Genomic DNA, 27,678 nt, shown 5'->3' with positions numbered 1-27,678 from the left:
CAAAATATTATTTAACTCTTCAAAAGTATTTTTTCTCTTTTGTTGTAACAATGAAAAACAGTCCAAAATGTGACACATTCATAAGATAGTACCTAGCATGCACCCATTTACATACATGGCACATATTCATGCACTGATATCTAAGAAGTCATTTGCTTGCAGTGTCTAACATGTATTGAACAGTCTTCACTGTGTAAACTGAAAAATAAAAACATACTGTATATAGATACATGGGGATATGCAAAACTCATTTTTCTAGAACAACTGTTAAGAATCTTTGAGAGAGAGAAACTGGAATGGAAAAACAAAGACGGTCTTTACTACTTCTTTTATCTCTTTCTGTACTCCCAGAATTCATTAAAATTGTGTATTCTGCGGCTGGGGATTTAGCTCAGCGGCAAAGCGCCTGCCTGGCAAGCGCAAGGTCGTGAGTTCGATTCCTGGTACCAGAAGAAAAGACCAAAAAAAAAAAATATTGTGTATTCTATGATACTATATTTGTTAAAGGACCTTTTTTTGGTACTTAATACTAAAAATAAATAAAGTATTCTTCCCTACATGAAAGCACTAATTCTGGAAAAAACAAGATGTTAAGCCATAAAAGATTAGTAGGTTTCAGTAGGCAGGGAAGAACTGATGCTTTCAAATAACTGGTCTACTTTAAGTTCCCTACCTACTTTCACCCCTCATTGCCACTGGTGAAAAGCAATTCTACTGGGGTAGGGTGGCTTAGATGAAGAGATCTTATCAAATAACTGATTTTTTCCAGCAAGATTTTTTAAAATGTAGTGGGAGCCAGGTACCGTGGCAGATACCTATAGGCCTAGCTAGTTTGGGAGTGAAGGGGGAAGGTCACTTGAGCCTAGAAGTGGGCAACATAGTGAGAAGCCATCGCAACAAAGAAAAAGTGGGGAGAAATAGCTAAATTAGTAAGTCAGTTTTTTAAAAAAGTCAGAGACTCAAAAACTTAAAACTGTAAACATAAAAAAATAAAGATGGGAGAACCAAAAAGCTGACACAGTCACTACAAAGATCAAGGAATATGGTCAGGCAAAATTGCAAAGAAGTATTTTAAGTGATTTTAAAAATCAATTCCTAATTTAACAGGCTCAATGTCACAAAATTAATGTACGCATATGCTTAACAGAATTCACTATGTTACAACTGTTTGAGCTTACATTTGTTTGTTGGTGGAATAGCATTCAAAGAGCATTCATAAGATATGAAAAAGGTATGGTGCTATTATTTTAGAAGAGCTACCTTTGGGCTGGGGATATAGCTCAGTGGCACAGCACCTGCCTGTAAGAGCTCCCTTAGAGAAGAGCAGTGATCAGAATTCTAGCTTCTATGTATCCCTAATCTTCAGTTTTTAGGTATAAAAATAGAAAGCAAACGAGAGATTAACAAAAGACAACATATGTGTATGTAATGGCTAGATAGTCCCATGCTCAACCAATAATTCCCTCCCTACTTTTCTCAAAAGTAAACTCATATGTACATATTCTAATTTGCTCTTCAGCAATTATTCTAGGCTTTGCTTTATTATTTTAAGCTAACAATTGTAGAGCATACTAAAATTCACGATGTTTCCTATTATCTTTTTTATAATGAGACCTTTCAACATGGCCTTTGTTATAACTAGAACCATGGTAGATTATTTTTAATAAGTGATTATAATCTACACTTGTTCTGTAAATTGTACCCCCCTTTTTGATAGATTTCTACCCCCCACTTCAAGAAATATTCCTCTTTTCATTCCAAAGAGTTATAATTAAGAGATACTGTTTCATACTGGTCTTTAAAAGATGTCATGAATCTCCTCCAGTAACCACATATTTAGTTGATGCTTCTAAATGAGAAGACATCCTCAGAGGAAAAGATATGCAGGAGTCTGTTACAACCTGACCTGCCTAAAATGAACTCTTTTACACTATTGGTGGGAATGTAAATTAGCCACTATGGAAATCAATATGGAGGCTCCTCATAAAACTAAAAATAGAACTACCATTTGATTCAGCTATATCACTCTTTGATATATACCCAAAGGAATTAAAAGCTTACCATATGAATACCTATATACCCATGTTTACTGTGGTACAATATACAATAGCCTAAGTGCCCATCAACAAATGACTAAAGAAAATTTGGTATATATACAAAATGAAATATTGTTTGGCTGTAAGAAAGAATGAAATTTTGTCATCTGCAGAAAAATGGAGGGTTCTCAAGATCATGTGAGTGAAACAGCCACTTGGTGTTCCTTCCAATCTTAAAGTGAGATAATGACTACAAAGTTAGGCTTCTATTTTTCAGTTTTAAGGAAAGGGTCTGCATTTAAAAGTGAGTATAGCTAAGTTATCTATTTCCATAATATACAAAGAAAGCATGTTTAACAGTAAACAAACTCATCTTAATCTCTTTGTTTTGTATTTTTTCCATTTTGAATCTTTAGCACTAATATTCCTCACCCTCTTCCTCAAAATCTATTTTAGCTTGACTTAGTATTGCCAGGAGTTATACTAAATGATTTGCCTATATTTAATCTTCACAACAACTCCAGAGATGGGGGTACTTATATTTCTAATTATAGAATTTACTGCCAAAACCTGAACTAAAGCAAAAGCAAAGCTACTATATGAAGGAGATTAATTTACCTGAAGATGAGATCTACTCTAAAGAATTTTTTTTAAGTACAGCTGAGGAACTAGACAATGCCATGCTTAAAGCAAGATGACTAAAAAATGCTCTTAATGTTCTCCACCCTGCCTACCTTTAATTTCATGATTTTTAAGCAATCTTCTATTATAATCTAGACTTTACTGCTAAAGACAGACTGTGTCTATCACTCATTTTCAGCATCTGATCTACCTAGAACAGTCATGGAGAACACAGCAGTGCCACAGTGGGAAGTTTATATCATTGAAAGCTCTAAAAGGGTAGCCATCAATGACCTACAAGCTTTAGTCTTCATTATAAGTGAATACTGGTATCTGTCCTAGTTGGTTGGTTACTAAAACCTAACACTTGATCACATCTGACAAAATCAAGTTTTGGGTCCCCTGAAACTGAATGCTAGACGAGGGGAATCATAACCTCACATTCATTGCCCTTTGCAATGTCAAAGATATGAAGTTTCAGTTTGAGACAAAGTTAACCTCAGTCAGCTTATCTTCATAATAAATAAAATTTCCATATAAGCAAGGATAAAAACCAACCACCTAAGTGCCCTTTCTAGAGGGTAAAGAGCAATAATTTCAAAACATAAATATTTTGGGAAAAGTTACCTTTTGTTTCCCTTGAGTCTATCATTATTATTGTTGTTGCATTAATCTTGGCACTGTAGCATGAAAAGACCAAAGTCTGACAAACAAGGGAGGCATTAATAAACTGCACAGCCTCCAGAAAAGCTGGTGCTCTCAACAACTCTCATCAATCAAATTTTTTCTGACACAACAAGCTTATGTTCCACAGCACAGATTTCAAACACCAACTAAAAGGAGACTGTGTCACATACTTTTCAATTTCTCCTTTACCACTTACAACAGGTAAGGTTTTTGTTTGTTTCTTTTTTTTTTTTTTTTTTTTTTTGTAAGATGATGAGAATACAGATAGTCAAGAACACTTTTTTGAGGTTATAGGACTTAAAATGAGCTTTGCCCAATGGAAGGCAGTATCAACACACAGAAATTTCAAATACACATTCAAAAGTAAATGAGAAAAAAAGAAATAAGTAAGACTCTAGATTTCACTCTGTTACTTTAAATTATGATAGTAAGATGTAGACAGTTTAATATTCTTTAATTCTTCGTGGGTAAATGCCCCCATGTTTTCTTTGAAGTTTAGCTTGCTTCCACATGCACGCATAAAAACTAATCAGCACACAGCAATATTAAGAACAGGTAAGGAGAAACTAAGGTATGGTAAAAGCAAATACAACTTCATTGTTCTTGTTCATTTTTGACAGAAAACAGTGAATGACCTTGTCCTTTGCAATGTCGAGCACTGCGGTCTTAAGCTGCCTCTTTCTGGTTTTAGATCTGATTATCCTAACCTTTTCCTGGCACATTTATCTAGCTACGTAGAAACGGCTTTTCTGTTGACATTTCAAAGGTCACCCTACGGAAACTAATGCTTGATAATGCCAGTCTTTATCATATGTAATTTTCATTTATTCTCATTGTCACCAATTTCAGGACAGGGAATCTGTTCTTCATTATTTTAACTTTCTATCACAATTTTGAGGGGAAGAATTAGTTTTCAAATAGCTGATTAATAGTAATTTGCAACTGTCATTACAAAACAAGCTAATATCATTTCTCTATTTGATAAAGCACAACTACTGTATTTTCTCACCTAGTACTAACTTCAGTTTTGGGAACTTCACTAGGATAAATCAATTATCACTTACCATTAATAAGCAGAGAGCTATCGGATCCTGGATATGAATAGTTTAGACGACCTGAAGGTAAAAGAAGGCCGTTACTAAATTTATTTTTTAATAGATGGTTTAGAAGTAATTCAATAACAAGAGCTGAACTGATTGCTTTAATAGGCAAAAAGTATTTTTAAAACTTTATTATGGGACAAAACTTGTGCTACCAAACAGTGAATAAGAGAACATATCAATCAGCATGTTCACCAAAATTCAGACAGGGAAAGTTTGAAGGTGGTAAAATAAAATATCCTCATATTTAACTTCGAGGTCATCCTAATTTCCAAATCCCCCCCAAATAATTTTCTTTATACCTTTATGTTCTAACATCAACTTGTAATAACAATCTTCAAACCTCATAAATGTAATTTTTTTTATTTGTGTAGGTTTCTTTTTTTAACTTTTTAAAAGTATGTAATCAGCAATGATAATTTCTTTGTGGTTCATAACAAAAGTGCCAGCCTTATGTCTACATGTGCAAACATGGCCAATGAGTTTAAATTCAGGTTTTAGGCAAAACAAACTGAAGACAGAGAAGAATATTTCATTGTACTTAACAAAGAGACAATATCAAAACTGCCTAACATAGCACCAAAGACCACAGTAGTCAATAAATACTTAGTTACTTTCTTTCGAATTGTGAAGTCTTTCAAAATTTGTAAGGTTCTATGGCCACCTGAAATGTGTATAAAAGTAATTTTTGGAATTTCTAAAACTGTTGGATGAACTGTCCTCCCAACTGGTAGCCATAATATATGAGGGAAATGACAATGGGATTTCTCTATCTTTAAGGAATTACATTTCTGTTTTGGAAGAGTTTCTGTATGTAAATAAAGAGCTTTTACATGTTTCCAGACCACCAACCCTTACTGAGTGCAAACCATGTACACAAGTTATACAATGAAAATATAACTAATGATGATGTAACATCCACACCTCACATGCCCGTCGGCACCACCCTTCAGAAAACTGGTGGAGAACCCTTAAGGAGTCTTGCTCATCTAATAGGAAAACTTGGTTGTTAGTTCTTTAGTGTAGCCCAATACTATAAATCAGGAGTACAGTGGGACTTTTAATATTGGCTCAGAACTGTAAACCATTTTCAGAAATAATACTTCACTGTGATTCTCCAAGGCTATGGAAAAGCAGATAAGCCTCACGAAGGCAATGAAAAGGTGGATAAGCAGAGATTCTCCCAAGACAAAAGGTTACAACAAGCCTCCCTAGATGCCAGCAAGACTTTACCTAGTTTACTGGGAACCAGACCTACTATGTGGTCCTACAAATCCAACAGTCACGTATTACCAACTCTTCAGAAAATAACTTCAGCCCTTTGATGTTTTTAAATTTCATATCTTTGAAATAGTCTCCACAGAAATGAATTCATGCCACGAAAAGAGAAAACTGATCTCTACAGCCTACAGCTTTAATTAATCCCAATCCAAAACCTGGAGACTAACATGAAACAAAATTAAAACAATATTTTTGATAATTAAAACCAAATAAAAAGGTTTTCTAAAAATAAGTTGTTAATTGCTCCACTTAAAATGTCAGTTTATTCCTATTTTGGTAGTGAAGGTAGGTCTGGATATAGGAGAGAATAAGGTAAAACTTAACTTTGATATTTCAATTTATTCCTAAATATTGGTTTCATTCTTTAATGCTAATAGACAGCCAAATATCCAGCTCTACTGAATTTCATTTGAACTGCTTTATCTACCACCTGGATACTGTTACTTGTCACAAGTATATTTTTTTAAAAAATAATAGATTTGAGATGTTAAGAATAAGAACACAACTTCAAAACTTGGGGGGGTATGATTTCTTCTTTTTTGTTTGTTTTTTGTTTTTCTTCTGGTACTGGGAATTGAACTCACAACCTTGCAATTGCCAGGCAGGCGCTGTGCCACTGAGCTAAACCCCCAGCCCCTTGGGGGGAGGGTACGATTTCTGACTTACTTAATCAATAGCTGGTTTTCTGCAATGGAATGAAAGTATAAACTTCGTAGTTTTAAAACTAGTAAACAGCCTAATAAGCTATCACACACCACTTTCCTTTATCATAAAACATTTTTAAAAGATGTAAATCAATACAAGAAACAAAAGTGTTCAATTGTATTAACTGAAATTAAGAATTAAGAGAAAATTATTATTTCTAAGGAGATATTCCAATTTTTAATGCTAACATTCAATTAAAAGTGTGGTTATTCTATATGAACCATAATGTCTTTTACTTGACATTATGGAAGAGTAAGTATAATTAACAATGAGAATATAAAAGATCAATTATCAAACTGGTTGACCCAAATTAACAAAGAAAATTTCACTTTATCAGAAACTTATCTTCTGGGTAACTTTTAAGGAGAGAGAAATATTTCAACTTGAAATACATAAAAACACTCTTCAAACCTGAGTTTGCCTCATGGCACATTTCTTGAAAAGATGCTGTGTCCAAGGAAGGTGCTCTGACACTTTTTTTGTTACTTAACCTTCTTAATACAGTAATCCTATCCTTCACTGAGATATGACACTGAAGAATCACTGGCAAAGTTTGCAGTTGAACTCTGAAAGTGATACTTGTTTTTACTTTTTTTACCTGACCTTGTAATATGATTTGTGTCAGGCTAGAGTCAAGTTTTGGTCTCTGAGTAGCAAATACAACTGTTAACATTTTCTTAGTCATTCTTTCTACTTCTATTTTAAAACACAAACAGTGACATTAAGAAATCTTTTTCTTTGTGCTAACTTTGATAATGCTTCCTCAACCTATCTGCTGTACTTTTCTGTAAATTCGTTCTACAACTAAAATACCTAAAGAGTCATTCATAATTATGGATAACACATATCACTTCCTTTCTGGAAATCTTCCCAAAGCTACCATAAGTGCCAAGGAAATTTAGAGTCTTCCTTAAGCCATTCACAATTCTCCTTGTACACTGCCTTTATTTCTGTTCCAATATCCTCTCTGCTGTATGAATGCCAATTTATAACAAAATTTCTCTATTTTCTATGGCTAGCATACTGACAATCCCCTCCCATATCTGATCTAGTAACCTTTATTCCATGTTCCCAGTGAAGGATGTGTACATTTGTCTGTTATATTTTTTAACCTATTTAAAGACTTTATCTTTTTAGAGCAGTTTTAGATTAACAGCAAAATTGAGAGGAAGGTACAGAGATTTCCCATATACTCCCCACACCTGTATAGCCTCCCCATTATCAACACCCTCTACCAGCATAGCACATTCCTCACAACTTAAGAACCTACATTAACATATCATTAACACCCAAATATCCATAGTTTACATTAGGTTCACTCTTGGTGTTGTACATTTTATGGGTTTGCAAAAAATGTATAATGAATGATGTGTGTCCTTAACTGTAGTATCATACAGAGTAATTTCACCGCCCTAAAAATTCTCTGTACTTCACCTGATCATCCTTCCTTAACACTTGATCTTTTGCTGACTCCATAGTTTTGTCTTTTCCAGAATGTCACAGCGTTGAAATCACAAAATAAAGCCTTTTCACACTGGCTCCTTTTGTTCAGTGATATCCATTTACGTTTTCTGTCTTTTTGTGACTTGATATCTATATTGTAGTGAACAGTATCCCACTGTTTGTATGAATTACAGTCTACTTATCTATTTTGCTACAAAAAGATATTTCAGATGCTTCCAGGTTGAGCAATTATAAATAAATTTGCCATATACACCCATATACTGGGGTTTTGTATGGATATAAGTTTTTGGAAAAGTTTTTAAATTTTTTTTTCAGATTCACCTTTTTTCTAGGACACCTCTCCCAGAAAGGAAGCCTTTTTATAAAGTTAACTCACCAAATTTTATTTCTAGCTTCACAGCAATAGCTAGCCTTCTTACATGATAATTTAGCTACTGGCTAACTCTTATCTCTTTCACATAATAACCCCCTTAAACTACAGCCTTTTTTACCTTGTTGTCTGGAGTTTCCTGTTTGGGCAACAGGCAAACATGCAATGAGTTCATCCCACTGAACTTGAAACACCAGCATTTCACAAATGAATATAGTAAAATAAAAACAACTGAAATATTTGAATATGAATATAATCCAGTACCTGACATTTTGTTTGGCTGAGTTTTAATAACTTGTCTATTTATAACCACAACCCACATTTTGGTACAATTAAATTTTAATTCCTGGAGGCAGAAAGAGAGCATTAGGATTTCAGGAAAGTGATCTACTTGGTACATAAAATTCAGTCTTAGAAGTCTCCTGGCATTATGTTACATATATAAAAAATATTGCCTGATCAGCAGTCCTTCTTTTAAGGGACATTATGAAAAGCAATATAGTAGTCTCTGGAGGCCACTTGTGGCATTTGGAGCCAGAAGCCTGGCATACATCATGAGGAAGGCACAGGCTATATTTGGTGACATGACTCAACCTTGCCAAATATAGGCAGCTGATACAGTGGGACTCTGGGGAACTACACTACCAAATTCTACAGCCTACAAAAGAGCCATGTAACAACTAGACAATTCTATGCTAGGCATTTATGAGTTGGACAGAACCAAGATTTACCAATTAGACTGACTTAGAATAGGTGTGGAAACAAATGCTTTAAGTAACAGTATGTACTTCCTTAAGACTCTAAGCAACCTAATCAAAAGATGAAAGGAGAAAAGATTCTAAGAAAATACCTTATTACAGTGTTATGGCTTATGTCTAGATGTCCCCCACCCCAAGCCTCAGTCATAGGTGGGGTTTTTACAGAGGTGGATGGATCTAGAATGTGTGATGCTGAGATTAAGGGTATGTGACTACTAAATTAGCCCACTGATTAGTCTGACATAGTGCTGAGTGTGGATAATGGGATGGCATATCCTGGGTGTGAGTGCTAAGGGTGTGTACCCTGAATATAAGGAATAGAAAGAGGGCTGCTGTTGTCCTCCCTCCTCATTTGCTGCTTCTTCATTACTTCACCACTTTGCTACCTTCTCTCACCATGAATTGTTTCTTCTCTGTGATGCCCCTCTGCCATGCCTCCTTGCTTTGGAGCCAGCCAACTATGAACTAAAACCTCTACAAACTGTGAGCTACACTAAATCTTTCCTCTTTTAACTTCAGGTATCAGGTATTTTGCCTCAGCAAGAAAAATAACTAAGACATATATTAATATACATGGACTACTTTCATAATTAGGTAAAATAAAAGTTATTTTCTAAAGAGAAACCCAGATACTATTGCTACTGATGATTCAGTAGGAAATGATATAAATGATGAAATTTCATACACAAACACTAAAATATATCAAATGTTCTACAATGCTATTAGGTTTCATGTTATGACCTCTTTTTCAGAGACATGCCAGCATCTTTGGTAACATGGCACAGGCCAAGAAACAATAATAAGGAATTACTCTGCAAGGCTATCCAAAACATACCCGCGTGCTCCTACGTAATGGACATGTAGCATAAAATTCTAAGTCAAATTTTTTTTATTTGGCTCAAGCTGTAAAAACGTGTATATGCCAAAGGAAAAGGAGAGGTGTTTTTCAAGGAACACCATTAAAAATTTCTAATCCACATACTTATATATTTGTGGTTGTTTTTAATTAGAAGTGTTCCTTCTACTTCTGTTTCTGCTAAATTCATCTAGTAAAAGTACATCAAAGCTGTATCGCCATAAATATTTTTTAAAGGAAATACTCTACCTCTTACACCTCTGGTGATTTTTATCAATAATGCCTGAGACTTGCAGGAGATGCCATTGTGGGGATCCAGACAATATAGAGTAAGGCTCAAGATGTATAATAACGTCATTGATTGCAAATACCAACTTTCTATTTGTATAAAAGCAGAACCAATATCAATATGAACTAATAAAAATGCAATATGCTCTGTAACTTCATGATATAAAATTTTTAGTAATTTACACTATTGACCTAAAAGTAACTTTCCAAATCAAAATGGCTACCTTATTCTACTCCCTGATCTATCTGTGCTACAACAACTTCCCATAAGACATTTCTATGCAAAATCATGTAGCAGGAGCTGGCTAGCACTAATATCAAGCGGAGAGTCCTATTCCTTCCCAAAAGGCCATTTAAAATTCAATAAACACACACAGAGGGTTTAGGCTAAACAAAAACCCTCTCTGGGATGAATCTGGCTTTTAGTTTCAAAGCCAAGTTTTCTAAAATCCCTTGAATTTATGCCCTTTCCTGTCTCACACACTATTTCCCTGCTCACATGCACTCCAACCATTCAGAACAACTGGTTTGTAACTTCTAGTTTATTCTTCTGTCAAACGTCTCCTTCTATCTGCCCCCGACCCGTGTCTCTCACTCTCCTGTCCAGCCATTCTCGTTTTTAGGCTTCATATCCTATGCAAAGTCTTCCTTGCTGGAAGACACCCACTCTATGATTGCAGATGACCCCACATGTTCCATATAACATCCTTAACACGTATTACATTGTATAAGTTACACTTTTGTGTATGTGTGGGATTGAACACAGGCCCTTCATGCTAGGCTACCATCCCAGCACTTTTTATTTATTTATTTATTTATATGTTGGACAGGGTCTCACTAAGTATATATATATATATATATATATATATATATTTTTTTTTTTTTTTTTTTTTTTTTTTTTGACAGGGTCTCATTGCCTAAGCTGGAATCCTTCTGCCTAAGTCTCCCAAAGTACTGAGATTAGAGGAACAAAATACCAAGAATGGCAAACTATACATTTTAACCTAACTTTTCCTCTAAAAAAATCTTTGAGGATAGATTGAGTCTTGTATCCCAGAGCACTGAATGGAGAAAAGTGCTCAATAAGTAGCTGCTGAATGAATCAAACAAAGCCAGCAAGGAGTGGTCTGTCTTAGAAGATGGAGTGAGAAGGGTATATCCAAGCCCATCTTCTCACCTGCCAAATACCTTAGCTTTACTGAATTGCAGGAAGACACAGATCCATATTTTCATTCACTTCACAAAGCTGCTTTATTCCTGAGGTAATTTTTGCAGAACAAGAAAAGTCCCTCAGTATACAAGAGCTGTCTAATTAATATTAACTTATTTCCCCTCTCCAGCTATAAACCAGAGATAACCAACAATTTTCCACTTGTGAGAGAAAGGAAAAGGGAGGATTCTCTCTGGTTAGTCAGTTCCAACCTTAGGGTGTGGCAACCTGGGGGATTTTTCAGTTTCTGAGAAATGAAAGTTTTCGACTGCTCTGGGTTACAAACACGGATATAATTATCCTCTGGCGAAGAAAAGAGGAAAAAGTCCTAACATCTAACTTTTTCTATCACAGAAAGATCTGAGAGGAAAACTTAGAAAATTCAACTTAAAATTATTCCTATTAATTAAACCAGGGAAGTTCTTTTTGCACCAAACCTCCAATTTAATTTTTAAATTGTGAAAGGCCAGTTGAAAAACAGGTTATAATAGTGGCAAAAATAAATTTCTATCAGCAAGAAAAGGTCAATGAGATAAGTTTCTATAGATTGAAGAACGTTTCATATAAAGAAAAACTGTTTGATTATAACTGAAGGCAGATGCAAAGTTGCAGGATCTAAAAGCATCTCACAACTTCAGGCAGAAGGGAATGTCTAGAGAGAAGCTAGCAAGGAGCTGACCCAATTAAAGAATTCAAAAGATTTCCTACTGCCAGGAAAGATAACAACAAACCATCAAGCAGGAAGGCTATTTTTATCCTTGCCAGAAGCCTTCTGATTCTGGATGCTACATTTAGAGGACAGAGCAACAAGATAACTTGCCTTAAGAGGATGTTATGATACCAGTGATTAATGACAATTTTTAAGCTCTAAAAAACTTGACACAGCTTTTGTCCAAACTAAACCAGCCAAAGCCAGTTTAAAAAGGAGAAGAGAGATAATATATTGGAAAGTAGAAAAACAGACCAGTGGGTAGTACAAAAAGAAATTAAGTAATCCAGAAAAAAAAAAAGCCAATGTAGAAAATTAAAATTCTCCTACCTTCTTTAAAAAAAAAAAAAAGGATGGGTTAAGAGAGGCATATTTTGAAAGGACCAGTGAATAAAGAAGGAATTGTGTAACCCTCTCCAATGTAAAAATAATTTTGAGAAATGGCTCTCTACTGACATGAACATTAAAAAAAAAATTTATGAAATCCTTAGGGACCCCAGGCTAGTCCCTATAAATCACTGAGAACTTTAGCAATATGACAAAAAAAAACTAGAAGAAATGTAATTAAACACTTCCCTGACTGACCACAGAAACAAATTTCTTTATATCCATTATTTTATAAAATAGAACACTACCCCATACTGATGAACACCTGCCCTTAATGCTGTTCACTTAAATTAAACTCCACTCCCCAATAGTCAGCTAAGTTACTAATTGCCTCTCTGCATCCAGACTTATCATCAATTCTAACCACTTATTTAATATAGTCTGATGACTTTCTGAACCTTAATGAAGGATGAGCTTGAGTTTCATACTAAGAATCCTTTTTTGTTTTCACGCAAAAGCCCCAGTTCCAGTTTGTCGTATAGATACACAAGGTTCTAAGTCTTCTTCACTAGCCTTCAAAATTCGATAATAAATAACTCTTCAACTATGTCTATTAATCATTTGGAGAATAAGCTTTATCAGGCCAGGAGTCTTTGTTTTTAGTGATGGATGTGTTCCAACAACCGGATGACTAGTGCCCAGTGTACTACAGATGCCTCACGTATATCCGTTGCATGAACACTTCAGACAACTTTGAACTTCACAGATACATCCAAAGCAGAGTGACAGTTGGAGTAGGAAGGGAGAGCAGTGTATCTGAATCTCTTGAGGCCTACACATACTTAAGTCCCATGACAGCCCTGAATCAGAGTCAGGGGAAAAAAACTTTCTTAATGAATCTATCTTGATTTTTGCTCTTCAATATGAAACTAGCAAATGTGAGCCCCAAATCTTTTATAGAAAATTCTGATGATAAAACATATTTTAAATTTGGGTCCCAGATTCTTACAGTTAACAAATTTTAACATCTACACTGTCGAAGCATACTGAGACAAAAAAAATTTACATTTTCTTATTTTTTTCCTTCATGAAGGTTATACAGTAAATGTGTAGGCCTTTGAACTAGGAGCTAGAGGCTATGTTTTCTACCCAAACACTCTAGGTACCAGAAAGCTAAGTGACTTTACAGAAGCTACTGTATCTCTCTGAACTTCAATTTTTTTTCCAACTATAAAGTAGATCACAAAACCAATATAAAAGGTTACTGTAAGTATTTGCATTAGCGATCATCTGTGAAGGGCCACTGGTAAGTCAGAAATTGTGTCTGAAGTGCTTGGAACTTGTTTTCAAACTGTTGTCATTACAGAACATCCAGATCTACCTCAAAAAAGGAAAAACACTTCAAAAGTGCTCTTCAGTTTGACTTGTTCATAGAATATGCCAAAATGTTTTGTGAAGATGGAATATAAACAAGCTAAAATGTAAGATATTTCCAAACTATGTGGTTTAAAAGAGACTTCCATAGTACCTATTTCCAGTCCTAACAAGAACTTCCATGTTACACCCCATCAGGGTATCCCTATACTCATAGCCTTTAGATGCCAGAAATGAAGCTCCAAAATCTTATTTGGTGGAGATGACAATCTAGGGTAAATAACAGCCTTACTTCTTTCCGTCCTCCTCTTCACTGTTTACTCTACTAAATTTCTTTTCTGTATTATGTTCCCTTTGTAATATAGAGCATTAGAATGGCAGGAGTATAAAGCAGAACAGTGAGAAAAGTTCCCTACAGCCTTTTGTAGCTATTAAGACCTATACTGAACAAAATATTTTATAGAGGCTTCCCACCATGACAACAATTGATGACATGATGACATCAGCCTAGTGAACACAAACACCTAAGCCCTTAACAAGATAACCTTAATAACAATATGAATTCAGTGACACCTTTAAAGGTATTTTAATTGCCATGCATCAGCACCCATATTATTTTGGAAGACATTCATGATACTTAAGTGACACAGCTATAATCTAACTAAAGTGCTTGGTCACTAATGGGTTCACAGGATCCACCAAATAATTCCCAAGGCTAAAAAAGCCTATGATCCACAAACAGAGAACAAAAACGTTTTAGGAGAACAAGCTGAAACAACTGTTTCCTAAACAGTTTTTATGCCTAACTCAAAAGACACAGTCTAGAAACAAAAATTTCACTCAACTAACTTTGATTACTGGTTTTTTTCCCTTCTACAGGCTACTGAATATTCAATACTATTACATCCATAATTACATGACATTTACATGTTATTTTCAGTCATTAAACTATAAACACTTTATTTTATAATGCACAATTAATAGAATCAATGATAATTTAAAGATCGTTAAGTTCCACACCTCTGTTCACAATTAAGGAAATTAAGGTCTAGAGAAATGACCAACCAAAGGCTACACAGATGACAGTGGCAGAACAAGGTCTGAATATAATCCTAAATGTTTCTACTTTTATTTATTAACATTTTGGAAAGTGTACTATACACTAACAACTTTGATCATTACAACAATGAGATTAGTAATGATTCACTAAATATCTCCATGTAGCCAACTGTGTCAGGCTTTTATTATTTGGAACATGATAGCTAGTGGAAGTTCCTTTTTTTTTAAGTTCTTTATACTTTAATTAATCATGTCTGCCCTTCAGGACTAAGATTTGCATCGTACTTCTCAAGCAGTAAAAAAGGCCCTTTAATTGGTTGATTCTTCCTTCTCTTTCCCAATGCATCTGCCCAACTGGATTCCAAACAGATTATGGAACTGCTTTCCCTTCAAAGTTCCACTAACATTCTTAATTGACTTGTTACCAGGTAATACTTGGAATAAAACAAAGCCTTGCTTTTAGAACCGACTACACCGGTGTACAGTGAACTAAAACCCAGTCAATTAGACAAAATAATGAAGTCCACAGGCACCACAGCCACCTCACTAGCTTTTTTAAAGAGTAGTAACTAGTTAAAGCTGGTTAATACGGCTGACTTTTAAAAACTGTACTGCTGAAACAGCAACAAATTCACTGAAGGAGTTTTGTTTTTTTTTTTTTCCTTCATTTAAGCTTTGGTAGTAAGGACAGAAGTATCATGAGAGGAAAAACATCACAAATCAGGCACATACAGCTGATAAATTAATCAACTGCATACAATATTCAGGTAAAAAATTCCATGCATGTCAGGAAGCAATAATTTTTGTGGCACAATTGTGAACTATTCCCTCCTTCCTGTTCTTAAACTGAATGTGAAAAGAATCTTGGATATTTTTATGACAGCTATGAATCACATGGCATTGCCTTCCCTCCCCCGAAGTCAGCCAATAACATAGTCCAGGATTATATAACAGGATCAAGGAAGGCCTTAAGTCCGTCATAGATAACAAAGGGCTTATTAAGCAGATATTAGTATACAGGGCTACTTTATGTTTCAGTAGCTGTCAAGAAATGAGACAGCAAGAGTCACTTCTCTATATAATTGTATAGAAGTTTTGTAGAAAAAAACTTTAAAAGGAAAACCTAAGTGGCAATAGCAAGGGTATACAATACACTACCTTAATTTTGGACATGGAGCATGAGCAGCATGTACCTCTGGACCTATTATTTTACATAGTAAGGAACTTCTTAGTATTTATTACTGACAGCCTGCTGAAAGTCTGAAAACCTTACTACTTAAATTTCATTTAAATTTCACTTTTAAATGAAGAACATTAATATTTTTGTCTGTTCACCTGATAAAACCCACTTGTGTAAATTCTAGGCAATAGTTAATGTGACAATGTAAGACATTAAAGAAAAGCACTTGTTCTTCCTTAATTGTCACTTTTTTCTGATGTTACCTCTAAAAAGTATCTTATTACATCTAGTTTATTTCTTTACCAATCATTGCCCTGAATGTGTCAAACAAAATTAAATCACTGCAACTACAGAATATGAGAGCCTTAATAGAGCTGAAAAAAAAGTTAATGAAGTAAAAAAATCTTTTAAATAAAGATACAGGATCGTTACTTTTCTAGCAACATAAAAAGCTTGCTATTACTCTACCCCTCCCCTGCCCACATTCCCCTTCACCCTCGCCTCTAATCTAGGTGAAATCAGAGGTATGAGGAAGTTTTAAGAGGATCACCCAATTTTCAGACTTCAAATAGGGTTCCTTGTGCTCAGTGTTCAAGATGAAAATAAGGGGACTGCTTAAGTAATTATGGACTCACACCATGGATGACATAAGACAAACTCTCCCTTTGTGACAACTGCTTATATGATTTCAGAATAAAAACAAGGGTCAAATATTCTATCACAAATGTATAAAGTAAAAGGCAGGGGATTGCTACTTTGGACTTAGTTCTGTTATGTAAGAAAATAGGTCACATTAGATTTGGCTGATGAATAGGATATGGATATGTTTAGTAGGAGCTGAGTTGGTTTCAGTTCAGAGGCAGAGTGAGGGAACATGTCAGACTAACTCTATGAGCCAATCAACATTTACACATCACATATTTTCCTCTCCTAAATATTTTCCCTTGCTCTCCTCCCCAAGCGAGGTGGGGGTGGGGTAAAAACAATAACACCCAGTCCGAAAAAGTGCTGTATAGCTGCTTGGTTCAAAGTTCACACCTTGGTAGGTTCTGTTACACAGGGCTGTGAGAAATCCAATAAGTTCGGGTCAAAAGTAAACCAAAAAGCAGGCAGTTTCAATCAAGAATAGCCCCTGAACCACAAGCAATACAAAGAAAATCATGCTACATGACTGCCCTCTGCTTCCTCACAAGAGAAGTTACCTCAGCACAGAAGCCCAGGTCACATCCTCTGACACCACTAAGTCAAGGCAAAAGAGAAAGACTGTTTAGGATATCCCATGTCCTGCAGTCAGGTAAGGGAGAATGCACAAGGAGTGGAAACATCCTTCATTTCTAAATAGCAACACACGAAGTTAATTGTGACCCAGTTTAGATTACACTCTTGGTTATGTACCTCACCCCATTACTCATGAGGCTTCTAGAAACGAGGCAATTTCTACTCTCTGGAGACCTCAGCTGCTCCCCTGCTCCATGCTTTGAATTACTTAGTATCATCCAAACAGAACAAGAAAGAACCAGCCTGGTTCACGAAGGCTCCAGCCAGGCATGCAGGGCACTGGCCTGGCTGAGTCTAAATCTGAACACTTGTAATATTTAAAGGTGCCCCCAATTTGCCAGAAGATATCTGATACCATGTAATTGTAATTTATATGTTTATGAAATCCAAGTAAAATTAAGGAGTTTGCTTTGTTCATTTCTTCTTCATGCTACTTTGTATCATGCCCCACTAGATATGAAAAGAAAATGTCTCATCTAATCCTTTAAAAAGGTTAGGTTAGGTTTCAGACTCAAACTGCTATAGGCAAACTAATTTAAATAGAAAAAGGTTAAGTATCTTAAGATTAATAACTACCCCCTACACACCATTCCTATTTGAAATAAATCACTCTGATATTAAAACAATAGAATCTATTTCAGTAGGAGTTACTTCTATTTTTAAAATTCTTCCTTATGACCAAGTTATTTCCAATTTATAATATATGCCATGAGTAAATGGCAAAATTTAGTTCCATAGTTAGCAACTCTTAGCAGGTAGCTACAGCTATCTCTGTCTAAAGTTATTATGCACATAAAATCTGTTCTAAAACATCTACTTTATCAGTATAGAACATTTTTTCTCTACAATAAAGAACTAAGTGACTGTACTTTGAAAAAGAGAATTTTGTATCAAAGGAAAAGGTGTCCCAGCTACTATGCAACTTTTTAAAACAATCAGTACTCAATTCATTCTCTCCTAAATAAAGATACAGAATTTAAATAATTATCCCAACAATGCTTGCTTCAGCAGCACATATAATAATAATTATCCCAACAGTCCCTTTTTTGCAGTGATATTTTTAAAATCCTATTTCAAATTAATGCAACAAGCGTTATGTAGTAAACTTCAACTGAATTTCATGATCTTCTATAGAGAAAATTATAAAATCTTTTGCTTAGCAACAAAGAAGCACAGATGGAATCATCACTTGCCCACTCGTTTAAGCATCTGTTTCAAACAAATTTACAGCAATGAAAAATAGTAGGGGAAGGGCCCCTAAATATAACGTGTAAAGGAAGAAAAAAATATCAAGTGTTTTAAAATGCAAGGTCAAAACAGGGGTGGCAGCCAGGAATTAAATGCAAAGAATCTTTGGAGAAGATCCACAACTCTTAAATTCTTATTAAATGAATGCATGAAGCATGAAGCAAATAAGGTAGTGGTGTGTTTAACTGTGTACCATGTCCCTACCACGTACTCTACAGAGAAAGAAGCTTCTTTCTCAAGTGGAGTTATAAAAGACAGTCATTCTAAAAACATGCATTTCTAAATGCAATCATTACTAGTTACATTCAAATTAAGTATTTAAAATGTCCAAAGCTAACCAGAATTCTGGTAGATATGTTATTACTTCCCCCTCCCAAAAAGTCAAAGCAACATATATTCTAAAACAATAGAAAAGACTCCATTTTCATATTCAAAAGAAAAATATAATATTATGACTCACAATCTTGCTAACTAATGTCTAAAAAACAAGTGTAAACTTTTGACACTATACAGGTTGCCTTTATCCTCTAGTAATTTTGCTGTCTCATTTTGGCTTTCAGGTGAAATAAGTCAAATTGGCTATTAAGCTGCTTTTATATATTATTATTTAACATACTCAACCACTATCACGAAGTTGTGAATTATTACGACATTTGATAATTTTCAAGTATTTGATAATTTTCAAGTATTTTGTCTCTTTATCCAGTACTAGTACTGGATTTTATCTCAACTACTACATTTTATCTCTTTATCTGTTTCTGTCTTCTTTATATAAATTACTCTTTCTTGATTCACTGTTATACCACTTTATTCCCTTCAAACACAGGAGAAAAAGGCTCCTTAACTTTCAGAGATCTGTCCTGTTATCTACACTGAATATAATATTGCTTTATGAATCTTTATTTTACTATTTCCAACCTACGTTTCAGAAGGCTGAAAACAAATATACTCACATGTGGTTTTAATCTATTTCATGCTGCTCCATTTCTAAGTAATAAATACCAAATTCAAGGTGAGGAAAAGCAGTAAGATACAATATTTCCAAAATAACTATCTAAGCATTTATGATAATATTTTTCTGTCCAGAGGAAGAAAATATTTGTTAAGCCTAATAATACTGTATCAGCCTGTATCTCAGGCTCTGGGCTTATGAGACTGGGTATGCAGTAAAGAAAACGAAATCAGTCTCTGGGGCCAACCTTCTGTGGACTGTCGCTGGTGCTGGTTAGGGATTAGGCAATGCACAATTTCCAGGATATAAATAACATATGCATCTGCCAGTTGACCAGAAAAAAGACAGGGCAATAAGGTATAGGGAGGACTCTTTACATCTCAAAAGTGGTTAAGTGCTTCTACATGAAGAACATGATAGTAGTTTTAAAATTTTTACCCCCTAAAAAACTCACAAAATTGTAATTATAAAAAAAAGTTATATAAATTATGAAAAGAAGGCTAAGTCCTTCTTTTGAACATTTGTTTAAAAAAGAAGTTTCCAAGAAGCCAGCTGGAGTTAACAACACACTCATAAAGCAATTCAAAAGCTATATTTGAAGGTTTCTAAGCATATCAATCATCTTGTTTGCTGACAGCAAAAGTAAAAATGTTAAGCCCCATTATATCACAGGAGATTTTTTTTCTCAAATGAAAAATATAAATCCATTTTCTGGCTTGTTTTTCATTCAATTAATATAAGCCACATCAATAGGTTCAACTTGTAGATTCTGTCAGTTTGGGGCTTTACTATTTAAACAACACCCAACCACTTATCTCCCACGACTCCAAATGAGAGATAAAAATAAATGCGGTCATTCAGAATGTTTTAAACTATTCTTAGTGTAAAATTAACCCAAATAAAAAATTTACCTTTATAAAATGAAATCTTTTTTTAAAAAACTCTGAAATTAATCTTAACTGCATTTCTACCCCTTTTTTTTGAGAGGTACTTGGTTCTCCACTAGTCTCATCAAATTAACACCAATTTTCTATTTACTGTTCCTAAGGAAACAGCACTGGGAGAGATTTTTTTTTAACTTATTTACTTTCAAAATAGATTGATGGTTTTAAATACCTATTTTGAAGAGACAATGAATTATTTTTAAGACATTCAAATTTTATTATCACTGCCAAACAAATTCTCACAAATTGCTATTAAAAATCAATGACAGTACTCTAAAACTAACTAAATCAGAAGAGTTTGATAAAAAAACTATTTCCCTGAGCAAAAGTACATTTTAGTAGTGATAGAATACAATAATATATCCTGATCTTGTTTTTTTAAGTGCTATACACAATTACAAATTGGCACTATAAAGCCACACCCTCATCTATGAATTCTTTATTGCTTTTTGAAGGAAAAAACACATAAGTTCATTTAATACCTCAACTTAAATTGAACTTGGCTCTCTCACTGGTAAACATACTCCATATCATTTCCTGAGTTCTTCCATGAACTACAAATTTGTTGAAATTTTTAGATACGGCATATCATTTAAACTTCTGGATTTAAGAGTGGCAACTTAAATCCACACCTATGCCAAAACTCATGTTTTTCCATTCTGTCACGGTGCCTTTTATAAGTCAAAAGTATACCAAATCTTTACATTCTTAGAATAGATCAACACAAAATTTTTTGTTGTTTAATTTCTGATTATCCTTATTGAATCAGCTAGAGACTTAATTGAAGTAAAAATTGGTGAGAATAAATTTACATAAGAACATAGAATAAAAGTGGATATTATACAATAATTCATTTAGCAAACTAGAAAACAGAAATGAACCTGAGATGTCCTGGCACTTCACTGATAAACCAAGGAAATCCTTCAGTTAATTTAAAAATAATGTAAACAAAGCAAACTCTTCATATCTAACTTAAGTACTAGAGACTTGCTTCTTAGGAATCTTATATAACATACTGTTTAGGGGCTGGGGCTTTAGCTCAGTGGCACAGCACCTTCCTTGGCAAGCACAAGGTCCTGAGTTCGATTTCTGCCACAAAAAACCCTCCTAACATACAGTTTATATCTACTGCTCCTTGTAGCCTGTGTTTTTTCTGATCAAAACCACAGGTATTTATCACAAAGAATGATTTCTTACTATCTACTATCCCTAATATTTAGTAGACAGAAGGCTTTCAAAAATAAGCCTGGAGAAATTAAATACTGTTCATGAAGAATAAACAAATGCCTTTCAGTTTTATTTTTTCTATACATTTAATTTTGAAATAATTATATATTCATAGGAAGTTTCAAAAGTAGCAGAGATATCCTTCTATACCCTTTATCCAGTGTCCCCAAATGGTAACATCTGTCATAATTACGTTACAAAACCAGGAAATTGACATTGTACAACCCACAGATCTCATTCAGATCTTTCCTGCAGTTACTTTTTAAGTATACAGCTCTTCCTGATGCTAGAAATGGCCTTAGACTCTTCACTTTTTAGATGAGAAAACCAAGAGGCTGAAGGATTACACAAAGTCAAAACACTAAAAAGCAGCAAACATAAAAAGACACACAAAGTCAGTCTGGATTAGAGTTATTCACTAAAATTTCATGAGGAATTCACTAAGGATCTTTATTTAACGTATTTTTATTTCAAATGTATCTCATGAGAGATGCATGCATCTTTTTTCACACATTATTTTTCACCTCTCCAGAAGCTCCAAAGCTTTCCACATTAAAAAAATTCACCTCCTATTGACCAGCTGAAAAATACTTAAAACTTTTACTGCATTAGTAATGCAGTAAGCCAAACTCAAAAAGCAGCAGGTTACTTTGGTACCTCTGAAACTCATAAGCTTATAAACATGAAATGAATGAGTGAACGAATGAATGAACAAATGAACAACTTAAGTGGGGTGACCAAATATGCCAAACATTCCAAATGTCTCAAAAAGATAGCAAAAAAAAAGAAACCTGCTATTTAGTAAACAGACAGTTGTGAAGAAAAATGTTTTATTTTCTGGAGTAATTTTCACAACAGCAGAGGAAGGGCCTTTTGAGAACATCTAGTCAACATCATCTGAGACATTAAAACAGAATATGCTGTGTCTCATTTCTCTGAGTGCTTGCATTCTACTCTCGAGTGCATCCTAAAATTTCTGCCTAATAAACCCTTCCTGCGCCTCTTTAAAAAAAAAAAAAATGAATGTTCAAACCCCCTACCCCATCTCACATGTAGGGTGAAACCCAGTCACCTGTACTTTATTTTTAAAACTCACAGGAGTAGTAAAAAAACAAAAAGCAAACAAACAAACAAACAAACAAAAACCACACAAAAAATAAAAAAAAAAACCTCATGGATGATTATAAGTCCCTTACCATAAAAGTGACCCAGTCAAACTGAGTATCTTATTCAAGGCCACACAGCTAGTCATACAATGGAACTGAAAAAAGAATCTAAGAAAGAATAGCACTATTTTTTAAAACATAATACATAGAAAAAATTTCAAAATTATGAAATTTATTTTAATTGTGAAGCTATTGGCCATTTTTAAAATTTAAAACTAGGCCAAAAACAAAAATCAACATTTAAACTCTTCCGGGCATATAGTCACTATCATTTAGGCAATGAGAAGGCTTTGCCTGAGATATTTAAAAAAACGAAACATACAGTTCTTATAAGTGCTCACTTCTACCCTAGCCATTAACACACTGGCAGTACTCTTAACTGGTATCATGATGAGTCCATTGTAGATGTACACCAAATATTTTTAAATAAAAGTTCATATGTAAAATTAATGAGACTTACTAGATACAAAATATGACTCCATAATACTTGTGATACTGCTCATCAGATTAAACACATAATATATTTTAACTATTCACTAAAATTGAGAATAGTTTCGTTTCTCAACTCACCTTTAATTGAATCATTTTCAGCTCTCATTATGTCAATGAGGGAACTCTCCAATGAGTGCATGTCAAATGTCCTTGGGCGATCCTGCAAACACAGCCAAAAACCACTTTTTAAAATAGCATTTCAATATAAAAGAAGAAAATAAGTTGCATTTGATGAGACACAGACCCAAAAGTAGCAGATTTACTTCCCTTAATATGAGGCACCATGGTTATTACTAAATGCTGTTAACACTTTCAAAACATCAAAACCACAAAAGTACACCAAACTCAGTAGAGTGACTTAATTTTAAAACAGTAATTTCAACAAAAGCATCACTTTCATTCATAAAACATAAACCATTTAAACTAATCTCCATATTAAGGAACATTATATAAATGTAAAAAAATTCTTAATCTTCTCTATCACATAAGATTTCAATAATGAGGCAAAGTTTTCTAAGCTTGTTCCAATATTTATAAATTAAACTGGCACCTATATGTGCTACTCAGAATAGCTACATTTTCTTAATAGCCAAGGTGTGAAAATAGTCATCAACTGTCTATTAGGGCCCCTAAATTGTAAAGGGTTCCAAAATACACATCAGTGGGCATCATGAAAAAGTAAATTATCCCCTTAACGAAAGAATATGAAAATGACTAAAGCATCTACCTCTTTAATACCAAGGCTGTCCTTGAATGCTAATCATTTATCTTCTCTAAAGAATTTTTAAACTTATATACCATGTCACCAGACATGGTGGCACACGCCTGTAATCCCTGCACTCAGGAGGTTGAGGCAGGAGGATCATTGTGAGTTCAAGACCAGCCTGGGCTACAAAGGGAGCTCAAGACCAGCCTGAACTGCATAGTGAGACACGAGACCCTGTCTCAAAAAGACAAAAAAAAAAAAAAAAAAAAAAAAAAAAAAAAAAAAAAAAAAATCCCTTATATAACATGTGGAAAGTAAAAAAAAAAAAAGCTTTCCCTATAATCATTATACACATAAAAAACATAAAAATTATTTTTGCTAGAATCTTCGTTCCCCTAATATAAAACTAAATCTGAAATAATAAACCAGAAGCTCTGCTCTCAATTACTGTGCCAAAGCTTTCTCTTAGGAGGAGAATGGGGACCAGCAATACAGAACTGACACAGGACATTCTGTCCTATCCTATGCCCCGGTGTGAAGAGTTACCAGGTCTCTAAACCACCACTCATTACTCATGATAAGAGATAAAAAATACCAATTAGAGTTAGCATCTGGATGAGAAAACCAAAAATAATCTCCATTCTTAATTAGTATTTCAACTTAAAAAGTTAGGCTTGATTTTGCTGCCATGAAAATTAAATGGAAGAAAGAATATGAAGTATGTTGTTAGTCTAAAACCATCGTTTAATGAAGAGCATTTCAAGAGTGGGCGAGGAATCCTAAAATATACAATGTCCCAACTGTTCTGGCATTCCTTGGGATGAAGAGTACTAGCTATAACTATAGTTAAAGTTTTGTTTGATAAGTCAAAAGTGGGAGATGAAAACATTTTAAATTTAAACTCTGAGAGGAAACAGTAATACATGTTTATGATCATAGATACACATACTCACCACCACCATCACCACAACATATTAAAGAAAAAGGTCTTCCAAAGGAATCTGACAAGCTCTATTCTGTAACCTCTCTTCAGTTAAGTTTTCTCTTACATTGTTTTTTTATTTAGCTTTTTAACTTTTGGTGCTGATGAGTGAACCCAAGGCCACTCATGCTAACTACACACTATTCCACTGTGCTATACTCACAGCTGACTTGTCATAGGACACCCTGTGTGATGAGGCTTTGCTGAAATAAGGAAGATTCCTCCTGACTCCATCCCCTATCCCACTGTACAGATAACTATGCATTAATGTTCACTGAGTGGTTTCATAATACAAACTTTATTTCGGCAGCTTAAGGAGTCTAACTGCAGTTATATTTGGATATAATCCAATATTAGAAATTAGAGAGAGGTTTATGGTTATTTCTTCCATGGGTGAGAGGGTTGTGATGGGCTAGGGATGAGGATGGAGGAGGCAGGTTAACAGGCTATTCTGCTCTAGAGAGGTATGACCATAGACTTGTCCCCCTGATCCTCTCTTTGTCTTCTCTTCCCCAACACAGTCCATAAAGAAACAGTACGAAGCAGGAGGCTAGAATCAGAACTCCTGAAGGCTGGCATTCTGCTTTTGTGCACTGAGTTAAACCAAAACTCTTACTGCATTTTCTTTTGGAAGCGAAATGGATCTGAAGCATAACTTGAGGTTTAGCAGTTAATACAAAGTTACACTATCTCACCTTATAGTAGCTGGATTTGTCCACCTTTCAGCCATCTTCAAACCATGCCTCTAACTGGGCCATCCCCATATTCATTACCAATACCCTGTCCTGGAGGCCAGAATGCCTAGTTACTGCTCAGGGGTGTGTCCTCTGACAGTGAGCTTCCCAAGAGCAGGAACTATCTTACTCAAAGGTTTTCCAGTGTTTACTAAAACAGGTGTCAGCATTCCAAGACAGTCATCACCTTAGCCCACAGGACTTCCCAAAAGGGTCTGAGATGGCAGAAGCTCCCTAGAAGATGACCCTTCTTTAAATATTATCATTTCCTATTGGGAAATGGGTTTAAGAAGTACCGTCCCACACTTCTGTGTTACTGGGCCTCAAATACATCCTAATGAATAAAAAGCCCACAAATGTTTGTTAAATCAACAAACATATGAATTCCTTCAGGTAATTTTTAAATGTTTAAAAATTCTCTTCTACTTTCTGAAGGTTTATTTCTGTCTTTCCCATTATAGAGTTGTATGTTTTCTTTTGCCAAAATAAATAATGCAGGTAAAGGAAAGAACCAGATCTATTTTTCTTTTTCATGAAACTTTTTTTTTGTCTTTTTGAGACAGGCTCTCGCTATGCAATTCAGACTGGCCTTGACCTCACTTTGTAGCCCAGGCTGGTCTCGAACTTGCAATGATCCTCCTGCCTCAGCCTCCCGAGTTCTGGGATTACAGATGTGTGCCACCATGCCCAGCCTTATTTTTCTTTTTCATGAAATTAAAGGAGTGTGCAATTTTGTGAATTCTAGAACTTGCCTTTTGCCATTACAGAATGAAGAGCACAGAGGAGACACAGTTGATAAATATAAGAGGGTGTTTTGGTTTGGTTTCTTTTATAAGAGCTGTTTTTAATAAACCAAGAAGCCCTATAAGTTTCTTGATAGGGTACTAGAATTCAGTCCATCAGTACATAGCTTCCTCCACTCCAGGTATACTGCCCGGGACATAAGGATGCTTGCTAAATTTAATAACCACTGACTTCTAACTGGCAAAGTACATTAAACTAAATCCTAAATGAAATTTTAAAATTTCAACAACGTTTTGTGGAATTGAAATAATTTGTCTATCCTTTTTACCCTGATAATATCTTTTTCTTTGATTTTGTTATGGTTTAATTACAGAGGTGACAAGTAAATATCAATATCCAACCTCTGATCAGGTAGTGACTATCAGATACAATGTGTTGAGATGAATTCAAAAGGAAACAATGCCTCATAGCACAATGAAAATGTATTGACTGTCTGCTCTTAAATGCAGATTATTGGTGATCATATTAAATCCAAGTATCACAATTCTAGTTTAACTTGAAGTCTTCTCCACAACCCAAGAGTATTACAAGTTATACTTATTATAAACTGTTTGTAAAATACTTTATTTCTTATGATCCTTTGGTAATTCTAAGAGTTTAAAAGTCACATATTTTATCAAATAAATATTTTATTCTCAAAGAGTGTCTGAAGTTTATCTTTCTTGACTTACATCATACTGACTTTTTATATTTTTAACATATAACAAAAAAATTATAACTCTAATTTTTTAAAACAATCTTTATGTCCCAGGCAACAAGAGACTGTGCCATCAGGTAGAGAGACAGAGATACATACACTCAATGTATAATAACAGCACAAGGGGCTGGGGATTTAGCTCAGCGGCAAAGCGCCTGCCTTGCAAGCGCAAGGTCGTGAGTTCGGTTCCCGGTACCGGAGAAAAACCAAAAAAAAAAAAAAAAAAATAATAACAGCACAAACAATGCCAGTTTTCCTCTCAAATGATGAAAGAATTAAATCACGCAAATAAGAGTGCTTTGATATCCATATTTCATTCTTTGATTTTGCCTCTTTAGACTGCTAACTGGGCCAAATATGATTACTGATCTATCTTCTAGAATACATTTCTCTGAAAGTAAAGTAACTGTAAAACAGAAAATT

At 34.5% G+C, this 27,678-nt stretch overlaps 1 protein-coding gene across 3 annotated transcripts in view; it reads right to left on the bottom strand.

Moving 5' to 3' along the window:
* Cpeb4 (cytoplasmic polyadenylation element binding protein 4) overlaps positions 1–27,678 on the bottom strand; it is a 62,037-nt gene that overhangs the window by 19,727 nt on the left and 14,632 nt on the right. For 2 of the 3 annotated variants that reach the window (XM_005376353.2, XM_005376354.2), the window contains exons 2-3: positions 23,411–23,492; positions 4,409–4,459 (exon numbers count right to left, since the gene is read on the bottom strand). In XM_005376353.2, coding sequence (XP_005376410.1) covers positions 4,409–4,459; positions 23,411–23,492 — 133 coding nt within the window. The remainder of the gene's footprint in view (positions 1–4,408; positions 4,460–23,410; positions 23,493–27,678) is intronic. The other variant, XM_005376356.2, reaches the window with a different exon arrangement.

This window comes from Chinchilla lanigera, unplaced genomic scaffold (genome assembly GCF_000276665.1).
Source record: "Chinchilla lanigera isolate Chin_1 unplaced genomic scaffold, ChiLan1.0 scaffold00007, whole genome shotgun sequence".
Taxonomy (NCBI): domain Eukaryota; kingdom Metazoa; phylum Chordata; class Mammalia; order Rodentia; family Chinchillidae; genus Chinchilla; species Chinchilla lanigera.
Note: the sequence above shows the minus strand (reverse complement) of the source record. Positions and strands in the feature narration are given on the sequence as shown.